At 38.4% G+C, this 26,558-nt stretch overlaps 1 protein-coding gene across 3 annotated transcripts in view; it reads right to left on the bottom strand.

Moving 5' to 3' along the window:
- The window catches only part of FGD4 (FYVE, RhoGEF and PH domain containing 4), a 130,016-nt gene that overhangs the window by 66,566 nt on the left and 36,892 nt on the right, over positions 1-26,558 (bottom strand). The window contains exon 1 of one of the 3 annotated variants that reach the window (XM_032855325.1): positions 22,725-22,909. The exons of the other annotated variants lie outside the window; for them this stretch is intronic. Coding sequence (XP_032711216.1) covers positions 22,725-22,740 — 16 coding nt within the window. The 5' untranslated portion in view covers positions 22,741-22,909. Of the gene's footprint in view, positions 1-22,724; positions 22,910-26,558 lie in introns of those variants that run through there. 3 annotated transcript variants of the gene reach the window in all.

Raw genomic sequence — 26,558 nt, 5'->3', positions numbered from 1 at the left:
GAGATTCAATAGCAAAGTAAATGACACAAACAAAAGCATCCATGATGGAACTCATCCCACAGAGCAATAAAACGAAAAGTACTTTAAAAAGTGAATATAGCTTAAGAAACTTATGGGACAACAGATTAACGTTCTCATCATAGAAATTCCAGAGGAGAGAGAAAGGGTCAGAAAATTCACTTGAAGATATAATGGCTGAAAACTTCCTTAACCTAGGGAAGAAAACAGACATCTAGATTCACAAAGCACAAAGAATTCCTCAAAAATGAGCCCAAAGAAACCCACACCAAGACACATTACAATTAAAATATCAAAAGTTAAAGAATTTTAAAAACAATAAGAAAAAAAAAATAACTTGTTCTATATAATGGAACACCCATAAAGACTACCAGCAGATTTCTCTGCAGATACTTTACAGGCCAGAAGAGAGTGGGATGGTGTATTTAAAGTGCTGAAGGAAAAAACTTCTAAACAGGAAAACACTATCCAGCAAGGTTATTACTTACATTTGAAGGAGAGATAAAGAACTTTTCAGACAAATAAAAGCTAGCAGAGTTCACCACCACTAAACTGGCCTTAAGAAAAATGTGAAAGGGACTTCTTTACGCTGAAAAGAAAGGACACTGAACAGTAAGGAAAAAAAAAAAAAGTAAAAACCTCACTGTTATAGGTAAATATATGGTAATGATAACGGTGCTAGTACAAAAATTCAAAAGGCAAAAGTAGTAAAAATAATGGTAACTATAATGATTAGTTAGGGGAGGGGTACCTGGATGGTACAGTCAATTGAGGATCTGACTCTTGGTTTGGCGGCAGGTCATGATCTCAGAGTTGTGAGACTAAGCCCGGCGCCCAGCTCCACACTCCTAGAATGTGCTTGAGATTCTTTCCCTCTCCCTGCCCCACCCACTTGTGCTCTCTTTCTAAAATAAATAAATAAGTCTTAAAAAATTAGTTAAGAGATACACAAAATAAAAAGATGTAAAATGGGAAGGGTGGGGGCTTGGGTGAGCCTGGTGGTGGCTATTAAGGAGGGCACCTATTGCATGGAGCACTGGGTGTGGTGCAAAAACAATGAATTCTTTTCTTCTGAAAAGAAATTAAAAAAAATAAAATAAATAAAAAATAAAATAAAATTGAGAAGAAAATACACCCAGGATATAGTTTTTCTTCTGCAACAAAAAAAAAGGTGTAAAATGTTTTTATGTTTAAAACATTAAAATGTTTTAATGTTTAAAAAAACATTAAAAATACAACCATGGAGGGTGGGGAGTAAAATTGTGAAGTCTTAGAATGCATTCACAAACCTAATTTCCTATTGATTTAAAACAGACTCATATATGTATATATAGAGAGAGATTAGCCTAATCTCTCTATATATTAGACAAATATATATATATATTTAGAATATATATACTATATATATAATATATGTAGTCTGTTATATGTGAGCCTCATGGTACCCACAAAGCCAAAACCTATAGTAGATACACAAAAGATAATGAAAAAGGAATCTAATCATAATACTTTAGAAAGTCCTCAAACCAAAAGGAAAGAAAGCAAGAAAAGAAGAAACAGAGTAACTACAACATAGCCAGAAAAACAATTAACAAAATGGCTATAAGTGCACACCTATCAATAATTAGGTTCAAGAAAATGGACTAAGTTCCATGGCTAAATGCATTGAAAATATAAGGCCCACCTATATGCTACTTACAAGAGATTCACTTCAGATGTAAGGACACAGACTGAAAGTGAAGGAATGGAAAAAGTCATTCTATGTAAGTGCAAGCTAAAAGAAAGCCAAAGACTATAAAAATGACAAAGATGGATATTACATAACAACAAAGGGGTCAATCCAGCAAGAGGATATAATTTCTATAAATATTCCTGCATTCAACACAGGAGCACCTAAATATATAAAACAAATATTAGCAGACATAAAGGGAGAAATTGACAGCAAAACAATAGCGGTAGGGGACTTTATCATCCCACTTAGCTCAATGAATAGATCATTCAGACAGAAAATCAATAAGGAGACATCAGCCTTATACAACATATTAGACCAGATGGACTTAACAATTATATACAGAATATTCCATCCAAAAACAGAATACATACTCTGTTCAAATGCACAAGGAACATTCTCCAGGATAGATCACATGTTAAGCCACAAAACAAGTCTCAATATATTTAAGAACATTGAAGTTAGATCAAACATCTTTTCCAACTATAATAGCATGAAACAAGAAATCAATTAAAAGAGGAAAACTGGAAAAATAAAAAATATGAGGAGATTAAGCAACATGACAATAAACAACCAATGGGTCAACAAAGAAATCAAAGGAGAAATTAAAAAAATACCATGAGACAAATGTAAATGGAAATATAACATACTCAAATCAATGGGATAAAAGAAGTTATAGAGACACATGCCTACCTCAAGAAACAGGAAATATCTCAAATAAACAATATAACTTTGCACCTAATGAAACCAGAAAAAGAAAAAATTCCCAAGTTAGAAGAAAGGGAATAATAAATATCAGGGTGAAAAGAAATGAAATAGAAACTAAAATAAATAAAACACAATGAAACTAAGAGTTGTATCTAAGAAATAAAATTAACAAAGCTTTAGCTAGACTAAAAAAGAGAGGGCCCAAATAAATGAAACCAGAAATGAAAGAGAAGTTATAACTGACACCAAAGAAGTATAAAGGATCATAAGAGACTACTAGGAACAATTATTCACCCCAAATAGTACAACTTAGAAGAAATGGATAAATCACAAAAAACATACAATCTTCTAAGACTGAATAGGACAATCACTAGTAGGGAAAATGAATCAGTAATTAAAAAAAAACAAAAACAAAAACAACTCCCAACAATCAAGAGTTCAGAACAAGACAGTGTTAGTGGTGAATTCTATCAAACATTCAAATAAGACTTAATACCTATTCTTCCCCCACTATTCAAAAACAAAAACAAAAAACAAAAAACAACAACAACAACAACAACAAACTAAACAAAACAACAAGGAGGAAACGTTCCCAGACTCACTATGAGGCCAGCATAACCCTGACACCAAAACCAGACAATGACCACACACACACACACACACACACACACACACACAATTACCGTCCATTATCCCTGATGAGCATAGATGCAAAAATCCCTAACAAAAGTATTAGCAAACTGAATTCAACAATACATTAAAAGGATCATACACTATGATCAAGTGGGATTTATCCAGGGATACAAGGATGGTTCAACATTTGCAAACCAATCAATGTGATATAGCACATTAACAAAATGAAAGTTAAAGTCACTATGATAATCTTAATAGATGAAGAAAAACCATTTGACAAAATTCAACATCTATTTATGATAAAAGCTGTCAACAAAGTGGGTATAGATGAAATGTGTCTCAATATAATAAAGGCCGTATATGACAAATCCACACCTATGTCATACTCAATGAAGAAAAACTAAAAGCTTTTCTTTAAAATCAGGTACAAGACACAGATGCCAACTCTTGCCAGTTTTATTCAGTTTGGTATTGGAAGTCCTAGCCAGAGCAATTAGGCAGGAAAAAGAAATGAGACATACAAACTGGAAAGGAACAAGTGAAAGTGTCACTATCTGGATACATGGTTTTATTATATATATAAAACCCTGAAGGCTTCCAAAAAACTGTTAGAATAAGCAAATTAATACACAAAAATCTGTTACATTTTTAAACAGTAACACCAAACTATCAGAAAGAGAGATTAAGAAATTTACATTTGCATCAAAAAGAATAAAACAGTAAGAAGCTTGACCAAGGAGGTGAAAGCTTTGTTCACTGAAAACTGTAAGGCACTGATGAAAGAAATAGAAAAAGATAGCAACAAATGGAAAGTTATTCTGTGTTCATGGATTAAAAAAAATAATAGTTAAAATGTCCATCTACCCAAAATAATCTACAGATTCAATGCAATTCCTAACAAAATATCCAATGGTATTTCTCACAGAACAAGAACAATCAATCCTAAAATTTGTATGGAACCAAAAGAGACCCTGAAGAGTCAAAGCCATCTTAAAAAAGAGGAACAAAGATGGAAGCATACCATTCCCTGATTTCAAACTGTATTACAAAGCTATAAGAATCAAAACAGCATAGTATTGGCATAAAAACAAGACACACAGATCAATGGAACAGAATGCAGAGCCCAGAAATAAACTCATGCATGTACTGTCAATTAATTTATGACAAAGGAACCAGGAATATACAATGAAAAAAGGACACTCTTTTCAATAAATGGTGTTGGGAAAACTGAATAGCCACATGAAAAAGAATGAAACTGGACCACTTTCTTTATAATATACACTAAAAACTCAGAATGGATTAGAGACCTGAAACCATAAAACTCCTAAAAGAAAACATAAATAGCTAAGCTCCTTAACATTGGTCTTTTGTTTTTTCCGTTTTTTTTTTTGTTTGTTTGTTTTTTGTTGTTGTTGTTTTTGGCGGGGGGTAAGGAATCTAACACCAAAGGCAATGGCAACAAAAGTAAAAATTAACAAATAGGACTACATCAAAGTAAAGGCTTCTGCACAATGAAGAAAACCACCAATAAAAATTTAAAAAGCAACTTACTGAATGGAAGAAAAGTTTTGCAAATCATGTATTCAATGAGGGATTATTATCAAAATATACAAAAAACTTCTATTACTCAACAAAAAGCCAATGCAATTTTTAAAAATGGGCAAACGATCTGCATATACATTTTTCCAAAGAAGACACAAAGATGGCCAACAGACACATGAAAAGACGCTCAACATCACTAATCATCAGGGAATACAAATCAAAGTCACAATGAGCTATCATCTCACATTTGTCATATTGGCTAGTATCCAAAGGACAAGAAACAACAAGTGTTGGTAAAGATGTGGAGAAAAGTGAACCCATGTGCACTAGTGATGGGAATGTAAATTTGTGCAGTACCTATGGAAAACAGTATGGAGGTTACTCAAAAAGTTAAAAATTGAACTACCATATGATCCAGCAATTCCAGCACCTAAAGAAAATGAATATGCTAATTTGAAAAGATATATGTACCCCTATATCAGTGTAGGATTATGTACAATAGCCAAAACATGCAAAAAACCTAAGTGTTCATCATTGGGTGAATGGATAAAGAAACACACACACATACACAGACACACACACACACACACACACACACACTGGAATATAGTCCTCATTTTAAAAAATGAAATCTTGACATTCGTGATGACATGGTGGACCTTGAAGGTATTACACTAAGTGAAATAAGTCAAAGACAATTACTATATGATTTCATTTATCTGTGGGATCTAATAAACAAAACAACTGAACAAACAAAACTCATACATAGAGAACAACAGATTGGTGGCTGCCAGAGGGAAAAGGGTTAGGGTGGTAGACTAAAAGGGTGAAGAGATTCAAGAGGTATAAGCTTATAGGTCTAAAATAAGTCATGGGATTGTAATGCACACCATGGTGACTACAGGCAATAATGTACTGCAAACTTAAAAAGTAAGAAAGTAAAATCTTAAAAGTTCTTATCACAAGAAAGAAAATTGTAACTTTGGTGAGGGATGGTAACTAGACTTACTGTGGTGGTCATTTTGCAATGTATACAAATATTGAGTTATGCTGCACACCTGAAACTAGTATGTTGTATATCAATTATACTTCAATAAAATTAAATCAATACCATATTTACTTATTGTCTGTGACCCCTGGTTAGAATGTCAGCTCTGAGAAGGCAGTGACCTTTGTTCTGATGTATCCCAGGAATATCACTTGCCACATAGTAGATGATCAATAAATAGTTTTGAACAAATGAACTCTAGAGACCTTAGGCAAGTTTCTCTTCATTTGCCTACCTTCATTTGCCTTTCATGAGAGAGGGTTTTGTTTTGTTTTTAAGAATTTATTTTATTTTATTTTGTTTATTTGAGAGAGACAGAGCACAAGCAGAGGGAGCCGCAGGAAGAGGGAGAAGCAGGATCCCTGCTAAGCAAGGAGCCCAAGGCAGAACTCGATCCCAAGACCCTGGGATCATGACCTGAGCCAAAGGCAGATGCTTAATGAACTCAGACACCCGGGCATCCCCATGAGAGATGTTTTCTAAATTTCAATAATAAGTACATATAACTATTTGAGAGACCAATTCTACATGAAATTTCAAACATTTCCATTCTTATCTAAGTTTTAAAACATTCAAGTTTACTTCTACACAAATTCTAAGTATCTAGGAAAAATCTTTTACCCAAGTAATGTTTCTCACAACCCTGCAGATTTCTAAACATCTGGAATTGTTTACCCAGATGTCTTGATAAAAACAGCAGCAGCTAAAAATCCCAGCAACTGACTCAAATGCTTCCATCCATCATAATCTGTAATTTTGTTTACATTTACTAGAGTCACTAATAGGCAATGTGGGCTGCCAATGTTTCAGACCTCATCAGATGATGCTACCTAAAATTACAGAATTTGATACTATCAGAGAAAGCAGATAGCTTGAGGTCTTTAAAGTTCAAAAGCAGTATGAATTCAAAATAAGCCTTGAAGGTAGGTAACTGTAGATAGTCAACATTTTCAAGGTCCCATAGCTGGATGAGCACAAATAAAATGTACAAAAAAGCAACTGTTGACTACTGCATTTTTCTTAATCAAATGCAACGTTGCATGAATGCAATGAGATGAAAGAAATGTACAGCCTTTAAAGACACAAAAATAATGCTTTCAAAATAGAAATATTTATGTTCCTGAAATACGCTCCATGATTATTTACTGAGTGTTTTTTTCTTTTTTTGTTATGCATAAGGAATGAAAAAGATAACATTTCTAAAGAATGCTATTGTCTGCTCCCTTAAAAGTTAGAATTCTGTTAGATGAACTGAAACAAACCACACTAAGCTTGTCAAAATTCCAGTTTTGAGTAGCATGAGGCCCAGGACCATAGTGCCTCTTATGTTGCTGACTACATTTTACTACTACAATTTAAATGTTGGTGCTAGGCTTCTGAATCTGTTTCCCCCTTTCAGTGTGACCATTTGTTAGGTCCCTGAATTCCTGCATAGACGTGTTGAAAGTACACATTCCATGATGACTTCTGTATCGGTGCTGGGATAGCTCTGCTGTGCCCTTGGCATGGTATGATCGTAGAGACTGAACTTCCTCCAGCACCCCCCTGCATCAGGAAGAGAGTTAGAGGTAGTTCTTCCACCCCTAAATCATGCCCTGATGGGGTTCACTTTTTTGTTATATTCAACTGAGACTGTCGGTCAAGATTACAGAAAGCTCTGGCTATTTAAAGCACAAAGATCATTCTGTCCGCGGCGTTGACTAGAGCGGAAGGTGGGAATAAACAGAAACCACAATCAAGTATGTGTTTCTTTTTGCCTCCTTGCAAAGGGGGGTTCTAGTTTTCACCACCTAGAGTTAGAAGAGGTGCTGTGCTTTATCTGATCAATTGTTTTCAATTTATAACTACACCCATTTCTTAGTTCCTTCTTATGGCAAAGTGTAACCAGGTGGATTAAACTGGGACCAAGATTTATCTAAACACTCTGCATAAGCTGATTATTTCAAATAACAATTACTTAAGAGACCGTTTGTGCAAGGACACTCAGATCCTCCTCTGTCTTCTTGAAAGCAGAAAATATAGCTTCTGTGTGGAAGGTATCTCTCCCTGTTCCAGGAGGTGGAGATATATTTATTATAGAGATAGGGAATTTAGAGCTGAGAGGCTGCATAAACCACTCTGGTGACTTCTTACTAATCTACAACCTCAGCCCAAGTTCTGTCTGGGAGCTTCGGCTAGTAGGGAATTCTAATGTTTTCCTTGTCCTGTCAATTTCCCACTATTGTCTCTTTGCCCAAAAGTATAAAACCTGCCTGCCTTGGTCATCCTTTTAGGTCTCAATTTTATAACTGGGCCTCCATACACACATATAAAGGTGTGGCTTTTTCTCCAGTTAATCTGTCTCATGTAAATTTAATTGTTAGTCCAGCTAGAAGAACCCTAGACAGAGGAGAATTTCTCCCTCCCCTTGAATACTCAGTGCTATAGGATGTCAGAGTAGTGGATCAGGGAACCAGATCCTTCCCTTTCTCCTCCCGCCAGCTTCCTCGGGCCCTCCTCACTTGCCTCCTTCTCTGCCTGCCTTGCTTGTAACTGCCCTGACCACTGCCCAACTTTCGATGTACCACCTAGCACTTGCTCATACTGGCTTAGTTTCTCAGCACCTGTCATGTGCTTCAGTGCCCAGCCCCTCTGCTACTTCTAGGATGCCCAATAAACCATTTGGTTCAATTCAAGCCACATAATGACCCTTCTGCAAATTAATAATTAGTTAATAAGCACATGGCCTGCTACAAACATGAATCTTTATTCAATAAAGGTAACAGCATCCGTAATGATAAAATGATGTCTGACATTTGCTATAGAGAATTTACTGCAGATAATTTCAATCCCAAACGATTTAATCATTATCCTTCACCCTTTACCATATCCTGGACTCCATAAACCTTTTTCAATTTTCCTCCATTGGACATTAATCATAACTGCTGTTTTGGCAATGACTCTGAAAATTTGACAATGAATCTGACAATTCTCTGAAAAGCACACATAAGTACTTATGACCACTTAAAGAAACTTGGTACTCAATTTTAACAGGTCTTGTCTTTATGCCTCCAAAATACAAACCGTTCTGTCAGCAACAAAAATACCCAATGATCAGCCACAAAGGGATTAACAGACCCTATCAAGCTTCTACTTCATTTCATTCTTTGCTTTTTCTGTCTCTACTTAAATGTACGAGTAACTCCCTAATTAAAAATGCCCCAGGACTCTGCTAACTACTGGGAACAGGAGACCAAATAAGCCATAATCTGTCCCCTCATGTAACTCATGATTTACACGAGAGAAGAGGTATATGCAAATCCATGGGTATCTGGAATGCTCGCCTCCCCCCGCCCCCCGCCCCGTTCCCTCATCCCCCTGCTAACTACCCTGGTCTAGCGCAGGCTAAGCACCGGCACCGTGCCCATGGCAGAGGCTGAAGAGGAGAGGAGTGCCTGGTGAGACATCCTGAGGGTGGCACAGGTAGGGGCCTGGCTGAAGAAGAGATGAACAGAGAGGAGTAAGATATGATGCTTGCTCAGGTTCCTGGCTAATGTGACAAGGAAACAGTGCCTTTCATTTTAAGTAAGCATGCAAGGATACAGTTGCGTGTTAAGTTCCAGAAGCCTGTGGGAATGCTTGAATGAACAGTATGCCCTGATATTCATTAAGTTCATTCCTAAACACGCCATCTGCCTCATTTTTAAAACTCATTGTTAAATTTCTCAAATGTATTCCCTTTGAAACCTTAAAAAAACAGTGTTTTTTGTTGCCTTTTAAGGGAGCAGGGTAGGCCTGTATGCCTAAGGCAGGGCCAACTGTACATAAGTTCTGACCCATTTTGCTGTTGTTGTTTTTGGTCTCAGTAACTACGGGTTAAATCACTTAACCTTTTTTATATGAGGACTAATTTCCTTAATTTTATTAACAGCAGTAACAATTATTAGTCAAGTGATGAGGCTAGAGGGATGAAACAAGAACAGTTATTGAGAGCCTGGAGAAAATTTGTGGGTATTTGCGGGTTCCTTCAGGACTCCACAGGGTTCAAGCTGTCCACTCAAGAGCCCAGGCGAAAAGCCACAGGAAACTTCATAGCACATGCCACATACCCTAGGGCAGCCTCTCCCAAAGTGTGTTCTGGGAAACTCTACTCTGCCAACAGCATCTCTCACCCCCATGCCCCCCTCCAACCCTCTTGTCCACTCCATCTCCCACTACCCTCACCACAAACAATGATTCTGTGTGAAATACTAGTGACCTGACAAATTTTATAGCTTTACCTTGTATCCCCATGATACCACTGGGCATGTTAGAGGTTACAACAAGCCCTAAAGTAGAAAAACCTGTTTGACTTTGAACCCACTATATGTCCAGGAAAACCTGCCATCATAGATTACAAGACAATATCCCACAGGGCTAATGTGTCTTAGAACATATTTTTGGGAAAAGTGGCCCTAGGATCCGTCCTGCCTTCTGACAGCTATAGGCTTGGCTATTCCCCCCCCCCCCCCAATTCCCCATCTCTGCTACTGGCATCTGTTTCTGACTTCGCCCTTATTTTAGCTGCACTCATGACCTTGACTCAAATTTAGCTGAAACTCTAACCTGCCCTCGGCTCTTGAGGTGATGCTCCTGCCCCCAGCTTTGTGGCTGCCCAATCCCACAACACAATGTGCTGACCAAAAAAGCAGCACTAGCACCAGGCCCTGGATGTTTGAGTTCTGTAATCTAAAACTAGAGTTTTAGAGCCCAGGTGAGATCACAGTTCTCTAATTCTGATAGTCCACTGTCTCTCTACCAGTCTCCTCCTCTCACCTGGAAAATCCCACAGCCTAGCAGACTTGAAACTTAGTAAACACAGAAAAATCTCCAAAGGGACTTTTTCCCCTTCAAAGTGGTTATAAAATAGGATGTAAAGTATGACAATAATTAACCATGCAGAGAACAGCAATACATAGAATACTGTGGACAGTTTTATTTCATTGAGAAAAATATCCTAAGACCCCTGAGTATAAAAGCACATCAATCGCCTTTACTGCTGAGTCACAAACAGATCTAACTGCTCCTTTGCTGTGACCTCCCTGGGGTTTAAATCCCAAGATCAGGCAAAACAATGCATTTGATAGGAAGCTTGACTTCTTCCTGAAGACTTATAACCCAAAATTCCAACAGGGAATTAGAATAAGCTTATGCTCCCTGAAAAAAAACTAGTATTCAAAATGGCCTTTTCTCAACTGATTTGTTCTCTAGACAGGAAGAAGCATTTGGATAAATGTAGTACAATGCATAACTTCAGACAGGGATACATTGATGCTAAGATACATATCCTTCAGCAATATACACACGTTGTTTCTCTAAATGTCACAAAAATATTAACAATCATAACTTGGGATTTCCCAATGCTTTAAAACTTACACAGTATACAACAGATACTGTTAACCACAGTAGTAAAAAAAAATAACAACATTGTTTATTGTTTATTCTGAGCCAAGTATGCAGAATGTGAGGCACTTTATATGCACCATTTCATTAATTCCTCTCAAGAATCTAATGAGATAAAGGCAGGCAGGCATTGTTGTGTCCATTATGAAGGTGGTGAATGGAGGCAGTGATAAATGGAGGTGGTGGTGGTGAAGTAACTATGCTGATGTGAGAGGTCACATCCACACACAGTTTGTAAACACCCTCTGGATAAGGACTCTAGTGCATAATTCTTTGGCTTTCACTCAGAAGATCATCAAGTGATTGCATCTGTTATATTCCAGCCACTTGCCTTGATCCTGTGCCTCCATTTCAGTCAACGCTGGGTAGCCAGGAGGTTCAAGAAATCCCACTTAAGCGGCGCCTGGGTGGCTCAGTGGGTTAAAACCTCTGCCTTCAGCTCAGGTCATGATCCCAGGACCCTGGGATCGAGCCCCGAATTGGGCTCTCTGGTCAGCAGGGAGCCTGCTTCCTCCCTCTCTCTGCCTGCCTCTCTGCCTACTTGTGATCGCTCTCTGTGTCAAATAAATAAATAAAATCTTAAAAAGAATATGAATTTTGATTTGGGGTAATTAAACAGATCAAGACAGAGTTCCAGACTCCTCTGCCTCTCCCCTGCTTTGACCTTCTTCTCACTTGCCCTTCAATTTTTGAGATTTCTCATCTTCTACTGAGGCCAAGAAGGCCACTCCATTATATACTTTTACACATTTTTTTTGAGTACCAGTGGGCATATCTCTCAGGTTCCCTCCATGACAGTGCAGTCCTAGTCAGCTTGGGGGTGCTCTGTGGTTCCTGCTACAGTCGACTCAGACTCTACAAGGAGAGGCCAGGAAAGAGCTCATGAAGCACTTTCCCATATATCTCACCACAGTTCACCTTCAGCATCGACAGAAGCATGTAGGACAGAGATCTCCATGTTCTAGTAAGGTTGGTAAATAGTGGTAAAGCCAAGAGTCACACCAGGGCTTTAAATTTCCACCACAACTAGGGTCAGGCCCATTTGTATTTTGTACTGCAAATGGACTCATGATCTGAAGTGCGATTTCCAGTATTTGCTCTGTTTTGCCAAAGACTCCACTCACCACATACAAGCATGATAGAGATCTTAAATCCAAATGAATTGAAATATTGTTCTGAGAAACTAAACATTCTCTTTAATCACTAACAACACCCTAGTTATTACAAAACCAAGTTTAAGAAATACGTTTTAAGAGTATTACGCTAAGCAAAATAAGTTAGAGAAAGACAAATACAATGATTTCACTCATATGTGGAATTTAAGAAACAAAACTAATAAACATGGGGGAAGGGAAGGAAAAATAAGATAAAAACACAGAGGGAGGCCAACCATAAGAGCCTCTTAACTACAGGAAACAAACTGACGGTTGCTGGAGGAGAGGTGGGGGGGGGGATGGGCTAAATGGGTGATGGGCAATAAGGAGGGCACTTGATGTAATGAGCACTGGGTGTTACATGCAAGTGATGAATCACTAAATTCTACCCTGAACTAATAATATACTATGTTAACTAACGTGAATTTAAATTTTTAAAAAAGAAAAGAATGCCTTTTTAGAAATAAAGTCTTAGAATCTGCTCTAAGAAATTAGGATAATAAATGTCCTCAGAGCAAATCAGATCCCTATTCACTTCGAGAATTCTACCAAACCCAGCAATTACAGCCTGCCACAGACTTCAAAGAACAGAAGTGCATTTCTTCTCCATAGCTGGCATATGTGCCAACTTTTTCCCTGACTGGAAGACTGGTTACACAGGTTGGTTGAAGATAATAGAAAAAAGTTTAAAAGTTGCATATATACATTAATTCAATAAGTGTGTACTTAGCACCTTGCAAGAGAGGGCACTGAAACAGGATCAATGAGTGCCAGTGGAGTTATCAGTGTTTAGGGTCACCAGGATCCTCACCCTGCTCTCAACTAGGAAGTTTAAAATGCCCCTGAATCAGGGAGCTACAAACTACAGCCCACAGGTCCCTCAATGGGAAAATTAAAATAAACCTGAACTCAAGGTCTGCAATCCACAGCTCACAGAGCAAATATGGTCCATCACTTATTTTTGTCAACAAAATTTTTCTGAAATATAGCCACACTCATTCTTTTACATACCGTGTATGATGCTTTCTCACTAAATTGGCAGAAATGAGTAGCCGTGACGGAAACCCTGTGTTCTTCAAAGCCTAAAATACACATGATATATGTAAATAAAACCTGCACTACCTGCACTGAATCCCAAATCTGGCCCTTTGCGGAAAAGATTTCCAGACCTTGATCTAAATAATCAAGTCAAAAAACTACGGATTAGTGGTGTAAGTGCTGTATGATGACACTATTATTCGTATACACTGTGATACATTAGCACTATAATTTTCCAGAACCACTCTTGGTTCTGTCCCCAGCTAGCAATGTGACCTCCTTGAGTAAAAACTTCTAGGTTTCAGGAAACTCATTAACGGCATCATGGCACAGTTGATCTAACATGGTTTATCTAGCACATCTGGGCTTACAGATGACTTTGGGGTAACCTAATAGTGCTACATGGTATGATCTTTACTTTCTTATTGATCTAAATCCCACATGCTTACTATGTTATTAATTCAGTTGCCTTCCTAATATTTTTAGTAAAAATTATCTTCCCCAGCTATCTACAGCATGTTGAACTAATAAACCAGTAGATCATGCTCTTGGTCAATCGTGCTCACCCATGAATCACCTCTGGAGCTTTAAAAAATAAAACCTGCACGGGGCGCCTGGGTGGCTCAGTGGGTTAAGCCGCTGCCTTCGGCTCAGGTCGTGATCTCAGGGTCCTGGGATCGAGTCCCGCATCGGGCTCTCTGCTCAGCAGGGGGCCTGCTTCCCTCTCTCTCTCTCTCTCTCTGCCTGCCTCTCTGTCTACTTGTGATCTCTCTCTGTCAAATAAATAATAAATAAAATCTTTAAAAAAAAAAAAATAAAACCTGCACTACCTGCACTGAATCCCAAATCAATGAGATCATTGGGAGGGGTGCCAGGTATCTATGTTTTATTTTTATATTTTTTTAAAGATTTTGTTTATTTGAGAGGGAGTGAGAACAAGTGCAGGGGAGGGGCAGAGGGAGAAGAAGACTCCCCGTTGGGCAGGGAGCCTCTCTTGGGGCTTGATCCCAGGACTCTGGGATCAAGACCCAAGCTGAAGGCAGACACTCAATCAAGCAAGCCAGCAGGTGTCCCAAGGTATCTGTGTTTTGAAGTGATTGCAAGGCATAGTCAAGGTTGAGATCCACTGTTTCTGATATCATAACAGGCATAGATCAAATTAGTATTTTCACTGGAAGCTGGATGAAATGAATTTTTTAAATTTTTAGCTGTTAAGCTAAAGTTCCACCAAAATTGTATCATAAAATGGAGATACCATGTGAAATTTTAATAGAAATGATTTAGGTTCACAGCATCAAATGGCTATTGAAGGTAAACCCAAAATTTAATCTCAAGAATGAGGCCCTCTTTGCTATATGGTAGATAAAGTAAATTATCTGATTTTAGAATCTACTACTGAGGGGCACCTCGGTGACACAGTCAGTTGGGCATCTGACTCTTGGTTTCAGCCTGGGTGGTAATCTCGGGGTCATGGGTTCAAGCCCCATGATGGGCTCTGTGCTCAGCATGAGTCTCCTTGAGATTCTCTCTCCCTCTCCCCCTTCCCAATCTGTGTGCATGCACATGCTCTCTCTAAAATACCACAAAACGCCAAAAATCTAGACGTCCTCTGTATATTTGAGAAGGTATCAATTAGAAGCTTGAGAATTCAAAAGAAGGAGATTATTCTGGCCAAGTATGGAAAGCCCTGCTATGAAAGGAGACTTCTGAAACAATAAAATTTAAAAATTTTATTGACTTCAAAAACTCTGGAAGAAATAAAAACAGATGTAAGAAAAGAACTTGAAGGGCAAAATAAAGTTGTTTTTTTCTAAGAGCTATAGCCAACTCATTTATTCAAGATGTCTGGTTTATAAATTAACCAGAATCTTGGCTTTTCCTCTTCCTTCTACCCACTGCCAAACTATTTTCCATTTATTCACAATAAATTTATCAGCAGGTCCAGAAAGAAGAAAATCAAACTGGCCAGTGTTGCATAAGGTTTGACAAGGATGTTGCTAAGACCAAACAGAACTGTTAATTATCTTGATCATAAGCAACCAAAAACTGACTACTGTTTCTCTTCACACACACACACAAAATCATTTTCATAACCAAATCCTTCTTGACTTTGCTTTTTTCAAAATTCTGTACCTGCTTTTCTGAATTTGATTTCTCTAAACCTGATTTCCAGCAGCTAAAACCTTCCAGACTAACACTCTTTATTAACTAGTGTCTGTAAGCTTCCACATTGCCTCCTTAAAATTACTGGCAAACTTCTACTTCTCAGCCCACTGTCTTCCTACACATCGTTTTGCAGTTATTGATACTGCTCATTCAGTTTTCAAACCTAAATTTAGCTTCATAGCAATCATGGGTAAAAATGAACTTTATCAGGGCACCTGGGTGGCTCAGTTGGTTAAGTGTCTGCCTTTAGTTCAGTTTATGGTCCCAGGTCTTGGGACTGAGCCCTGCGTCGGGCTCCCTGCTCTGTGAGGAGTCTGCTTCTCTTTCTCCCTTCCCTTTCTCCCTGCTTGTGCTCTTCCTCTCTCTCTCAAATAAATACATAAAATCTTAAAAAAAAAAACAAACCTACAAAATAGGAAAAGCTCCTCAGGGCCAGCAAGTCCTTCATCCTGAAAGTTACTTGTTTAAACACACTAATACAATCACTATAGTCCAGGACACCAGCCAGACCTGCTGTGGGAAACAAGGCTAATGTTTATCTGGGAAGGGCATTTTTTTCCTAAGAGAAAAGAGGGCAGATTAGTAAAAGGCCAAAGTTTTGACGTGATTATTTACTTTTGTGACTATGAGAAAGTTACTTACCTTTATAAATGAGAGAAAATTGACTGCTGTATATCATTGCTTGCCTATGGGTCACAGATGGGTAGTACATAGACCTCAACACTTCTATTTGAAGAGCGGCAATTTTTAAAAAATCTGACAAGGTAGGTGGCTTTCCACAAAAAGGTTTGGAGACAGTCTTTAATCTATCCCACCTCACTTTTTTTTTTTTTTAAATTTCACTACCCTTTCTTTTAAGACAAACATTAATATAATTCCCATTTTACTAAAAATGTACTATTTAACAGCTTAACAAGTTAGATATTTGCTTTCCCTGCTATGTAATCAGACCAGCAGGCCTCACGGCCTTGTATTTTTCCCTGGCTGGGTTCTAGAGCAGGAGCACAATAGCATTGTGTGTTCAGCTTCTAACAGTGTAGGGGATTGTTTCAGTCATGAAAACTTAAAAAGCAAATATTCCATCTAGCTTTTCTATTATTCCCCCCCCCCCCCCCACCCCGGCTGACAGAGGAAGGAAGAAAAGTAAGCCAATTCACCAAATTCTAGTTCTGAATTTTAAAATTTCATTATATATGTCATGTTTAGTTACGTCTAAGAGGATTGTTCCTACAAAGACCAAATTTATTTTATTCATTCCATGGTATAACCAATCTTATTCCTCCCCTAGCTTAAAATCCTTTAACAGAATTGCAAGACCCATGGAAAAAACTCTAATTTGCATAAAAGGCTCTTCACCATCAGACATCTGAGCATTAGACATCTACCCATAAAGGTTTCATGTCTATCTACTCACAGCCATACACAACCCAGCACTCTACCTTCGAGAACATAATTATATTCTTTTCCTATGTCTCTGTATTTTTTGCCTATGTTGGTTCCCTTAGCTTGAAAGACTTTTATCATATTACTCTAGTTCCAATGTCACCTTTTTGAGAAAATTTCCTTGAATCAGTCAGTTGATCCTCCTTTTCTGTTCTCCAAACACATATTTTGTATCTATATTATTACATTTGTCAGGCATAGTCACTGCTTTAATCTGTGTCTGGGTAGAGACATACTTAAACTTCCTTGAAGGCAGGAATATTAGAAGGTTTTTAGAACTGGGTCTAGTGAGGGGCGCCTGGGTGGCTCAGTCAGTTAAGCATCTGCCTTCAGCTCAGGTCTGGGACCCTGGAATCCCAGGGTCCTGGGATAGAGCCCCCCATCGGGCTCCCTGCTCAGTGGGGAGCCTGCTTCTCCCTCTCCCTCTGTCTGCTTCTCCCCCTGCTTGTGCTCTCTCGCTCTGTCAAATAAATAAAATAAAATCTTAAAAAAAGAATTGGGTCTAGTGAATACATTAGTTCCTTGCCCCACCCCCAACCTTATCCACAGAGGATGTTAAGATCTTAGGTGGATGCCTAAAACTGCAAATGGTACTGAAGTCTATATTTACTCTTTTTCCTATACATACATACCTCTGATTAGGTTATTTGATACATTAGGCACAGACAAGAGATTAGCAATAATAAGATAAAACAATTATAACATACTATGCTAAGTTATGTGACTGCGCTTGCTCTGTCTCTCAAAGTATCTTATTGTTCCATATTCACCCTTCTTGTGATGATGTGGAATGATAAAATGTCTGCTTGATGAGCTGATGGAAGGTGAAGGACACAGTTATTGTGACATACTGTTAGGCTACTACTGACCTTCTGACGACACATCAGAAGAAGGATCATCTGCTTGTGAAACCCTGGGTGAAAGGGAACTACTGTACAGTTATATTCCCTATCCCTAAGCATGTCTCCTTAACATTGTCCTGTATCTAAATAAGTTAATGAATTTTAGAATAAAGAAGTAAAAAAATATCTTCTTTGCTAATCATTTCATTCTGTATTTTGCTATTTTCCATTCTAAATTAGCAACCCTGACAGAAGTAAATCAAGAAAAAAAAATTTGTTGGGCAATGTTAAAAGAGAAAAACTGGTGATATTCTTTATAAATCGGTAACTTCACCAGTTCAATAGTCATTAGGGGGCTTATATTTGCAAAGTCACAAAAATAATCATTTTTAAGTATATAAAGTAAAAGTATATAAAGTCAAGCTTTATATACTTTTCATTATATTCAAAATAGATTTCATACTTCCAAGTAATGTGACCCAGCAACGTATCATTGTTATTACTCTGATAAACATATTATTGTATAGCAAATAATAGTTCACAGAATTTAACTCCTGGTTATAAATTTTAAAATGCCGGTCAATTTCCAATTATCCAGATGAATTTGGAAAGAAACTGGATGAAGTATAAACCCATAAATAATTCTCACACTTTAATCCATGAATTGGCTTTCTATCCTCTTTAAATCAAGCTTTACAAGAACTTATTAAGAGGAAACATTTCTAGATTGTTACATTTTATTTTATCTTCATACTTTTCTTATTTTCCTCCTATGGGACAATTTCAAAGTTAAATGCCTTAAATGGAGGAAGAAAAAACAAGAAAAAGAAAGTGGGGAAAGCACATCCTGAATATGTAATAAGACATCTTAAACATTTTATTGTCATCTTGCCATAATTTTCTCCACACAGACAAATGGTTCCCCAAATTTCTTGGTCTCATACCCCAAAACTTCTCCCATCTATTTTCTCTAACAGAGCCCTGTAATTCATAACTCAAAACCACTTACTGAGCCCAGCCATGACTTCAGTGTCACTCTCCCTTTTTCTCTGTTCTTTGTAACAGTGATCAAGTTGGCCTCCAGACTTCCAATGGAAAGACACTCATTACTCAGATTCTGCTTAACAAGAAAGAACAGGAACTAATAAGCAGAATGTTTATGAAAGTGAACTGAAGGGAAGAAATGGAGAATACTATAAATATGTATGTTTAATTTATTAACTTCTTTATACTCCTGTTCAGTTGGCTTTAAATGAACACAAGGTCACAAGTATTAGAAATGTACTCAATCATATAACAAATATTAACAAAGCACCCAGTATATTATCAGTCACTATTCTAGGCCCTAGAACCGTGAGCCACACAATAAAAAAAATACACTTATATAAATGCTAGGTGGCATAAAGAGCTATGAGGAAAACAAAGATGAATAAAGGAGGCAGAGGGTTGTTGGGTGGGGCAGTTCAAGGAAAGCTTCCCCAATCAAGTGACAGTTGAGTGGACCTGAAGAGAGTGAGACAACAAATATTTGGGGGATTAACATTCAAGCAAAGGATAAAACCACAAAAGTCCTAATAGTAGCACAGTAGATACGTTCAGGAAGAAATGAGACAACATGGGGGAAAGAAAAAGAAAGACAACATGGATAGGTAAGAATGAGCAGGGAGCATTTGGCATTGAGGTCAGAGTTAACAATAGAGGCTGGCGTCAGCACAGACAGGACCTGGTCAATCGCTGAGAGGATAGGGGCTATCCCTTTCACAGAGCTGGGAATCCACTGAAGCGTTATAAAGCAGAGGAGAGACCATGATCTGTTTCCTACTTTTCAGAAAGATTTTATATATTTGTCTGAGAGAGAAAGAGAGAGAGAGAGTACAAGCAGGGGCAGTGGCAGGCAGAGCAGGCAGAGGGAGAAGACTCCTCACTGAGCAAGGAGCCCGATGTGGGACTTGAACCCAGGACCCTGGGATCATGACCTGAGTTGAAGGCAGGTACTCAACCGACTAAGCCACTCAGGCGTCCCTCCCTGTTTTCCATTTTTAAAGGAGCACTCAGGCTGCTGCATGCAGAACAGAGTCCAGGAGGTCAAGGACAGATAAGTAGTGATTGGAATAATCCAAGGAAAGCTTGAATGTGGCTTGAGCCTGTGAAGCAGTAGGGGAGATATTAAAACATGGTCAGTTTGAGGTCTCTTAAAGCAAGATCTGTTGACAGATTCAATGTAAGAGGAAAAAGACTGAAGGAAGATAAAGGTCTTTGGCTAGAGCCTAAGAAATAAGAGTTGTAGGTCACCTGTGTGACTTGGTGGGTTAAGCCTCTGCCTTTGGCTCAGGTCATGATCTTAGGGTCCTGGGATCGAGCCCCACATCAGGCTCTCTGCTCAGCAGGGAGTCTCCTTTTCCCTTTCCCTCAGCCTGCCTCTCTGCTTACCTGTGATCTCTCTCTGTGTCAAATAAATAAATAAAATCTTAAAAAAAATCTCAAAAAAAAAGAAAGAAAGAAGAGTTGCTACACAGTGACATGGAGAAGGCCATATTGACTTAATGGTGGGGAGGGTTAGTTAAAAAAAAATCTTGGGGGTGCCTTAGTGGCTCAGTGGTTTAAGCATCTGATTTCGGCTCAAGTTGTGATCTCAGGGTCCTGGGATTGAGCTCCCATTGGGGCTCCATGATCAGTGGGGAGTCTGCTTCTCCCTCTCCCTCTGCCCCTACCCCACTCATGCATGTGTGTATGAGAGCATGCCTCTGCTCTCTCTCTCTCTCAAATATATAAAATCTTTTTTTTTTTTTTTTTTTTTTTAAAGAAAATCTTGTCTGTATTCATTCTCTTAGAGGAGAAGGAGGGGTTTTCCCCAGGCCAGGTTTTAATAACCATATGTAGAATGACCAACTTCCCAGGCTAACACAATTTTCCTCCTCATAGGCATTTTCCTTCTGAGCTTCAACATAGGACCAACCAACTGGGTGAATAATCTTAGAAGGATCTGATCTAAACAGGGCTTAGAGGAAATGTGGTAGGGGACAACTCAGAGAATTACAGAGTAAAGACCTTTAAAAATATATTTCAGGCCAGTAAAAATTGGCTCCCTATTTTATAAACAACAAAGAACACAAAGAGTAAAGATTATCAGAGGGCAGATCAGAGAAGGCGTAGGGATAAGGTCTACAGGCAACAAGGAAAAGACTTACTTATTTATTTATTTATTTATTTATTTGTTGAATGGTATTTTAATGTCTAAGGAGAACTGAGAAAGTTTAAATCTTACTCTTGGATCATAGTGTAAGTTACATATATTTTGGATGACTACAAAATGAAGCCCATATTATCATCCCTGCAAAGATTAAATAATACTTCCTACTGAGTGCTCCTCATACTACTTTTCACTTTTCAGTTTCCATATGAGTTTGCCTATAAGTACAGGTTTTGTAAAGGAAAATTTCTTCCAGTCACTAAAAGGAGGTAAAACGTTTACAAAATAACATGTACACTAAATATGCATGCAAAAAATGTTTTCTTAGACAATATAATAGCAACAAAATAAACCACTGGTGGGGACAGGAAGTACTCTATTACTGTCCTTTCAGTTTAAAAACCTTAAAAGGAGCTTCTTAAGCCTACATTTCAGGTCACTCACTACGGGGAGATGTCCATCGGAGCAGAAAATTCTAGTAGTTCTCTTTCCATTTAAGAGTTGCCTTCCAGGAGGGCACATCAATTCCTTCTAATCATCCCTAACTGTTTGACAATGGAATGAGAAGGGACAGAAGCTATTTCAAGCAAAGAGAGAACTTCAGTCACGAAGAAAGAAAATACTTCCCTATTGTCACTTTAAAAAATATTTTCATATTTGGAATATGCTGGTAAACCATGAAGAGAGGACACAAACTCTGAACTTACTTATGCAAGAAGAGTAGAACCCCCACAAAGGAATCAAGGCTTCCACCCAGATGATGGAGGGACCAGGGGCAGGCACCGACTGGGCTCCTTCCTCTCTAGACTACTGGAACCTGGGAGCAGAGCCAGCCAAGGCTGTGCAGCTCCAGAAAGGAGCCTCAGCTTCCCTGCTGCAGTGCTACGACCAACCCCGCCCTTGGGTTTCCACACGCAGTGCAAACCCCACTGAGCCCGCGAGAAGGAGTGACATCAGAGGGAAGAGAATCCTGGTAGCTATGCAGGCCAGCCGCTGTAAGGTGCAGCCCATCTGGCTCAGCAATGGATGTATTCTTTAGGAGGGATTCTGTCCATGCAGAAACAATGGGAATATTAGCTGCACAAAATGAACCCATTTCAGTCTTAAAAAATATTTTTAGCAGAAATTTCCTATCACATGATTATATTTCTACCACACAGTAGAATTTCATTCTTCTTTGAATGTCAATTTCCCATGTATATGCTCTCTAGAATACTGGAAGAAACAACAGTGGCTCAATACCACTAACAATTTAAAAATACCCCATGCCTACCTCTACAATGTTGTCTAAAATGAAAAACCCAGAACACTCAGTCCCCTGAACTTTACCAAAACTAGCAGACTGGGGTGGTGGTGTGTGTGTGTGGGGGGGGGGTTGTTTGACCACAGTGCTGCTCCATGCAATAGCTCTAGGAAAGGATCAGTGGTAAACATTTGTGAGCTTTGTTCACACCAGAAATGGAAGAAAAAAGAAAAGAAAATTCTTGCGTTCTTTCTCTGCATTCCTCTCCTTACTGACTCAATTTTCAAACTGTTCTAATGTTAGTAAGAATGAGTCAGAGAAACAGAACTTAAACAAATTTGTACTTTGCAAACCCAGAAGACGCCTGTTGGAAGAGCCATAGTACATATTTTAATGTTAAAGTTGAAAAATAAAGTGAACCTTATTCTTAACATTGAAACAAAACTACACTCTGCCACTTGTATGCCCCTCGGCATGCTCAATTATCAACTGACCACACACACTCTAAAAAAACATAAGAAAGATACACTAGAAAATGAAACCACTTACCTTGATCAGTGGACATGACTTCACATATACTGATAGTCTACTCAGGTTTGACAAAATATTTGCCTTTACTCTTTTAATGATCATGTGATAAAATCTCACTCCTGGCCTAAAGCCTTTGGTAGACTGGAGATCACACACAGGCCAGCCAGGAGCCCCACCAGGACACTGTTTATTTCAGGGCATTCTTAGACCTTACGGCTCAAAGACAACCTCATGCATAATATGCCACGCCTCCCCCAGAGGAAGGGCTGCCGCAGTGCTGATCATGAGGCCAAGTATCTGAAGATGGGGAGACTTGTATTTATTACGGTAAAAGAAACAACAACAGAGGCACATGGAAGCTTTGAGCGAACTAGAAATACGTTTGGGAATAGGATGGTTTAGAAACTAATTCCTTAACTGTTAGTAATGTTCTAAAAAAGCCAACATGAAAACTGTTTGTTTCCACTTTAACTGGGTCCATGCCTTGGACTGAAGAGGTTACAGATCCAGGACTCACTGGCTTCAGATGTTACAAATGTCATTTTGAATGATCACAAATGTTATTCTGCCAAGTCGACCTTCCATTTTAGCACAGCTCATTGAGCCTGGAGAATAAATACTACTCACAGATTTCCTAAGGAAACCAAATTTTATAGGTGATTTCAGAATACTTTTTAACTGGTATAATATTTATGACTTATTTTATATATCTTTATAAGTGTATATTATTCAATAAGTGCTTTAAAAATTTCTGATCCCCTGAAATATCAGAAAATATCAATGAAGATATTTATAAAATCACAATGAAGTAACAGGTTACACAGACATCACTCTAATGGTTGGAAATAATCTCTCTAATCCCCTCTTCAGGTGTCCACACACAATCGCTGTCACCCTCCAGTTGCATCAAATCACCTGGATGGCGTTTTAAGACATATGTTGCCTAATCCCATCTCCAGAGTTGAATTCAGAAAGTCTGTGGTGGAGCTCCAGAATTTGCCTTTCTGACGCGCTCCCAAGTGACGCAGACACAGCCAGTCTGGGTCTGCACGTCAGGGACCACACTTGGAGAGCTAATGGGGCAGAGACTTGCCTGTCTGGACTCTTGACTCACTCACTGATGGCCTAAAGCTCTGGGTCACTTGCACCTGCTTAGGAAATGCTCAATGTCTGGACAGGAGGGCAATGTTCAGGATGAGGTATGACGGGCTGTTTTTTCAAATGAGACTCACAGTAACCGCCACCTGCTCATTAGGAAGTGGGGGTTATCAACTTAACTTTTAATAAAAGAAATAGGTTTTACAACTGATCTAAAAAGAATAGATAATTAGAAACATGAGGAGAAGGAGTCAAAGAAATCTGAATTGTCTTTTATTTCCTTTGCAAACTCCACCCATGGATTTGAATTTCACTGTGGCAGGAAAGCTGTCTATATTTGATTCCAAGACCACTTAACCTTGGCAAATTTCAGTAATGTAAAAAACAGAACATTTCCCTGTCATAAAAATGCCCCAACTTCTGTGCTTTCTTTGCTTTGATAGCAATGTTTAAATTGTACTTTCTTAGCTTTGATAGCAATGTTTAAATTGTAAATTCAGGTTTGGTTTTCAAACAAATAAATAGCTTTTCCTTTTTTTTTTATAGTTAGTATTTACTTTGTGTCAGGTACTGCTAGGCACTTTCTATGCAGCATTTCATTAAATCCTCACTGTAAGGTATTAATAATTGATCACTATTTTATAGACTCTTCTGTAAAAGGAATAATACAGGTAAGGTAGGAAACAGTAATGCCCATTTTGTAGAAGAGAAAATGAGGTTCAAGAGGTTAAAAATTTTGGCCAATAACACGAACGAAATGACAACCTTTAAGAAACTAAATTCACGGGGCACCTGGGTGACTCTGGGTTAAAGCCTCTGCCTTCGGCTCAGGTCATGATCCCAGGATTCTGGGATCAAGCCCCACATCGGGCTCTCTGCTCAGCGGGGCGCCTGCTTCCTCCTCTCTCTCTCTCTGCCTGCCTCTCTGCCTACTTGTGATCTCTGTCAAATAAATAACTAAATAAAATCTTTAAAAAAAAAAACTAAATTCACTTTTGTACAATAAATTAAGATATAATGCAGTCCACTTTTGAAGTTTTAATGGATGAAAGCCAGAAAACCAAGACATGATTTGCAGCTAGTAAGTGGTAATTAAAATAAAGTATAACTATTGTCACCGACTCTCATTGTCCACAAATGGTAAACTGTGATTATATTCAGCATCTACCATAAACTTGTACTAAATTCTAAGCTACCCCAATAGTAGCCAGGAAAGGTTCTTACAAAGTTAAACATGTACTTCTGCATGACCTAGCAATCACACTCCAAGGTACTTAACCAAGTGAAAAGAATACTTACATTCACACAAAAATCTGTACAGGAAGGCTTACAGGGCTTTATTCATTGTCACCAAAAGCTGGAAACACCCACTCATCCTTCAGTTAGTGAATGGATAAGCAAACTGTGGTAAATCCATGCAATGGTATAACACTGAGCAATAAAAAGGAATCATGTAAGGACACTCACATGTGCATTAGAAAAGAGCCAACTTATAAAAATAGAACTACCCTATGACCCAGCAATTGCACAACTAGGTATTTACCCAAAAGATACAAAAATACTGACTCAAAGGGCACATGCACCCCAATGTTTATAGCAGAATCATCAACAATAGCCAAATTATGGAAAGACCCCAAATGTCCATCAGTTGATGAGCAGATGTAGTAAGGGGCCCCTGGGTGGCTCAGTTGGTTAAGTATCCGATTCAGCTCAGGTCATGATCTTAGGGTTTTGAGATCCAGCCCCATCTCAGGGTTCACACTGGGCATAGAACCTGCTTAAGATTCTCTCTCCCTTTGTCCCTCCCTGCCCCCACAAAAGATGGGGGTGTGTGTGTTTGTGTGTGTGTATACACACAGATACATATATATGTATATACATATGTATATACATATGTATATACGTATGTATATGTATACATATGTATACGTGTATATATATATATATGAAATATTACTCAGCCACGAAAAAAAATTATATCTTGCCATTTACAACAATGTGGATGGAGCTAGACTGTATTATGCTAAGTGAAATAAGTCAGAAAGACAAACACCATATGATTTCACTCATATGTGAAATTTTAGAAACAAAATAGATGATGTAGGGGAAGGGGGATTTAAAAAGATCAAAGTATAAAATGGACTCTTAAAGATCAAGAACAATCTGAGGGCTGCTGGAGGGGAGGTGGGGGGGATGGGCTAAATGGATGATGGGTATTAAGGAGGACACGTGTGATAAGCACTGAGTATTATATGTAAGTAATGAATCACTAAATTCTACTCCTGAAGCCAATATTACACTCTACGTTAACTAATTGGAATTTTTTAAAAAGATTTTATTTATTTGTCAGAGAGACAGAGAGAGAGAGGGCACGCACACAAGCAGGGGGAGTGGCATCAGAGGGAGAAGCAAGCTCCCTGCTGAGCACGAAACCAGATGTGGGACTAGATCCCAGGATCCTGGAATCATGACCTGAGCCAAAGGCAGACACTTAACCAACTGAGCCACCCAGCTACCCCAACTAATTAGAATTTAAATAAAAACCTGAAACAAAAAGAAAGAAGCCAACTTAAAAGGCTACACATATATGATTCTATATGACATTTTGGAAAGGAAAGCCTATAGGGACAGAAAATAAATCTGAAGCAGCAGGTGGTGGGGAGAGGGACTGATTACAAAAGGGCATGATAAATTTAAAAAAATTTTTTTAAAAAGCATGATGGAATATTAGAAGGAGATAGGGTTGTTTTAGAT

The sequence above is a fragment of the Lontra canadensis genome, unplaced genomic scaffold, assembly GCF_010015895.1.
Source record: "Lontra canadensis isolate GAN:19392208 unplaced genomic scaffold, GSC_riverotter_1.0 scaffold9, whole genome shotgun sequence".
In the NCBI taxonomy this organism is placed as follows: Eukaryota; Metazoa; Chordata; class Mammalia; order Carnivora; family Mustelidae; genus Lontra; species Lontra canadensis.
This window is presented reverse-complemented; position numbering and strand designations above follow the sequence as displayed.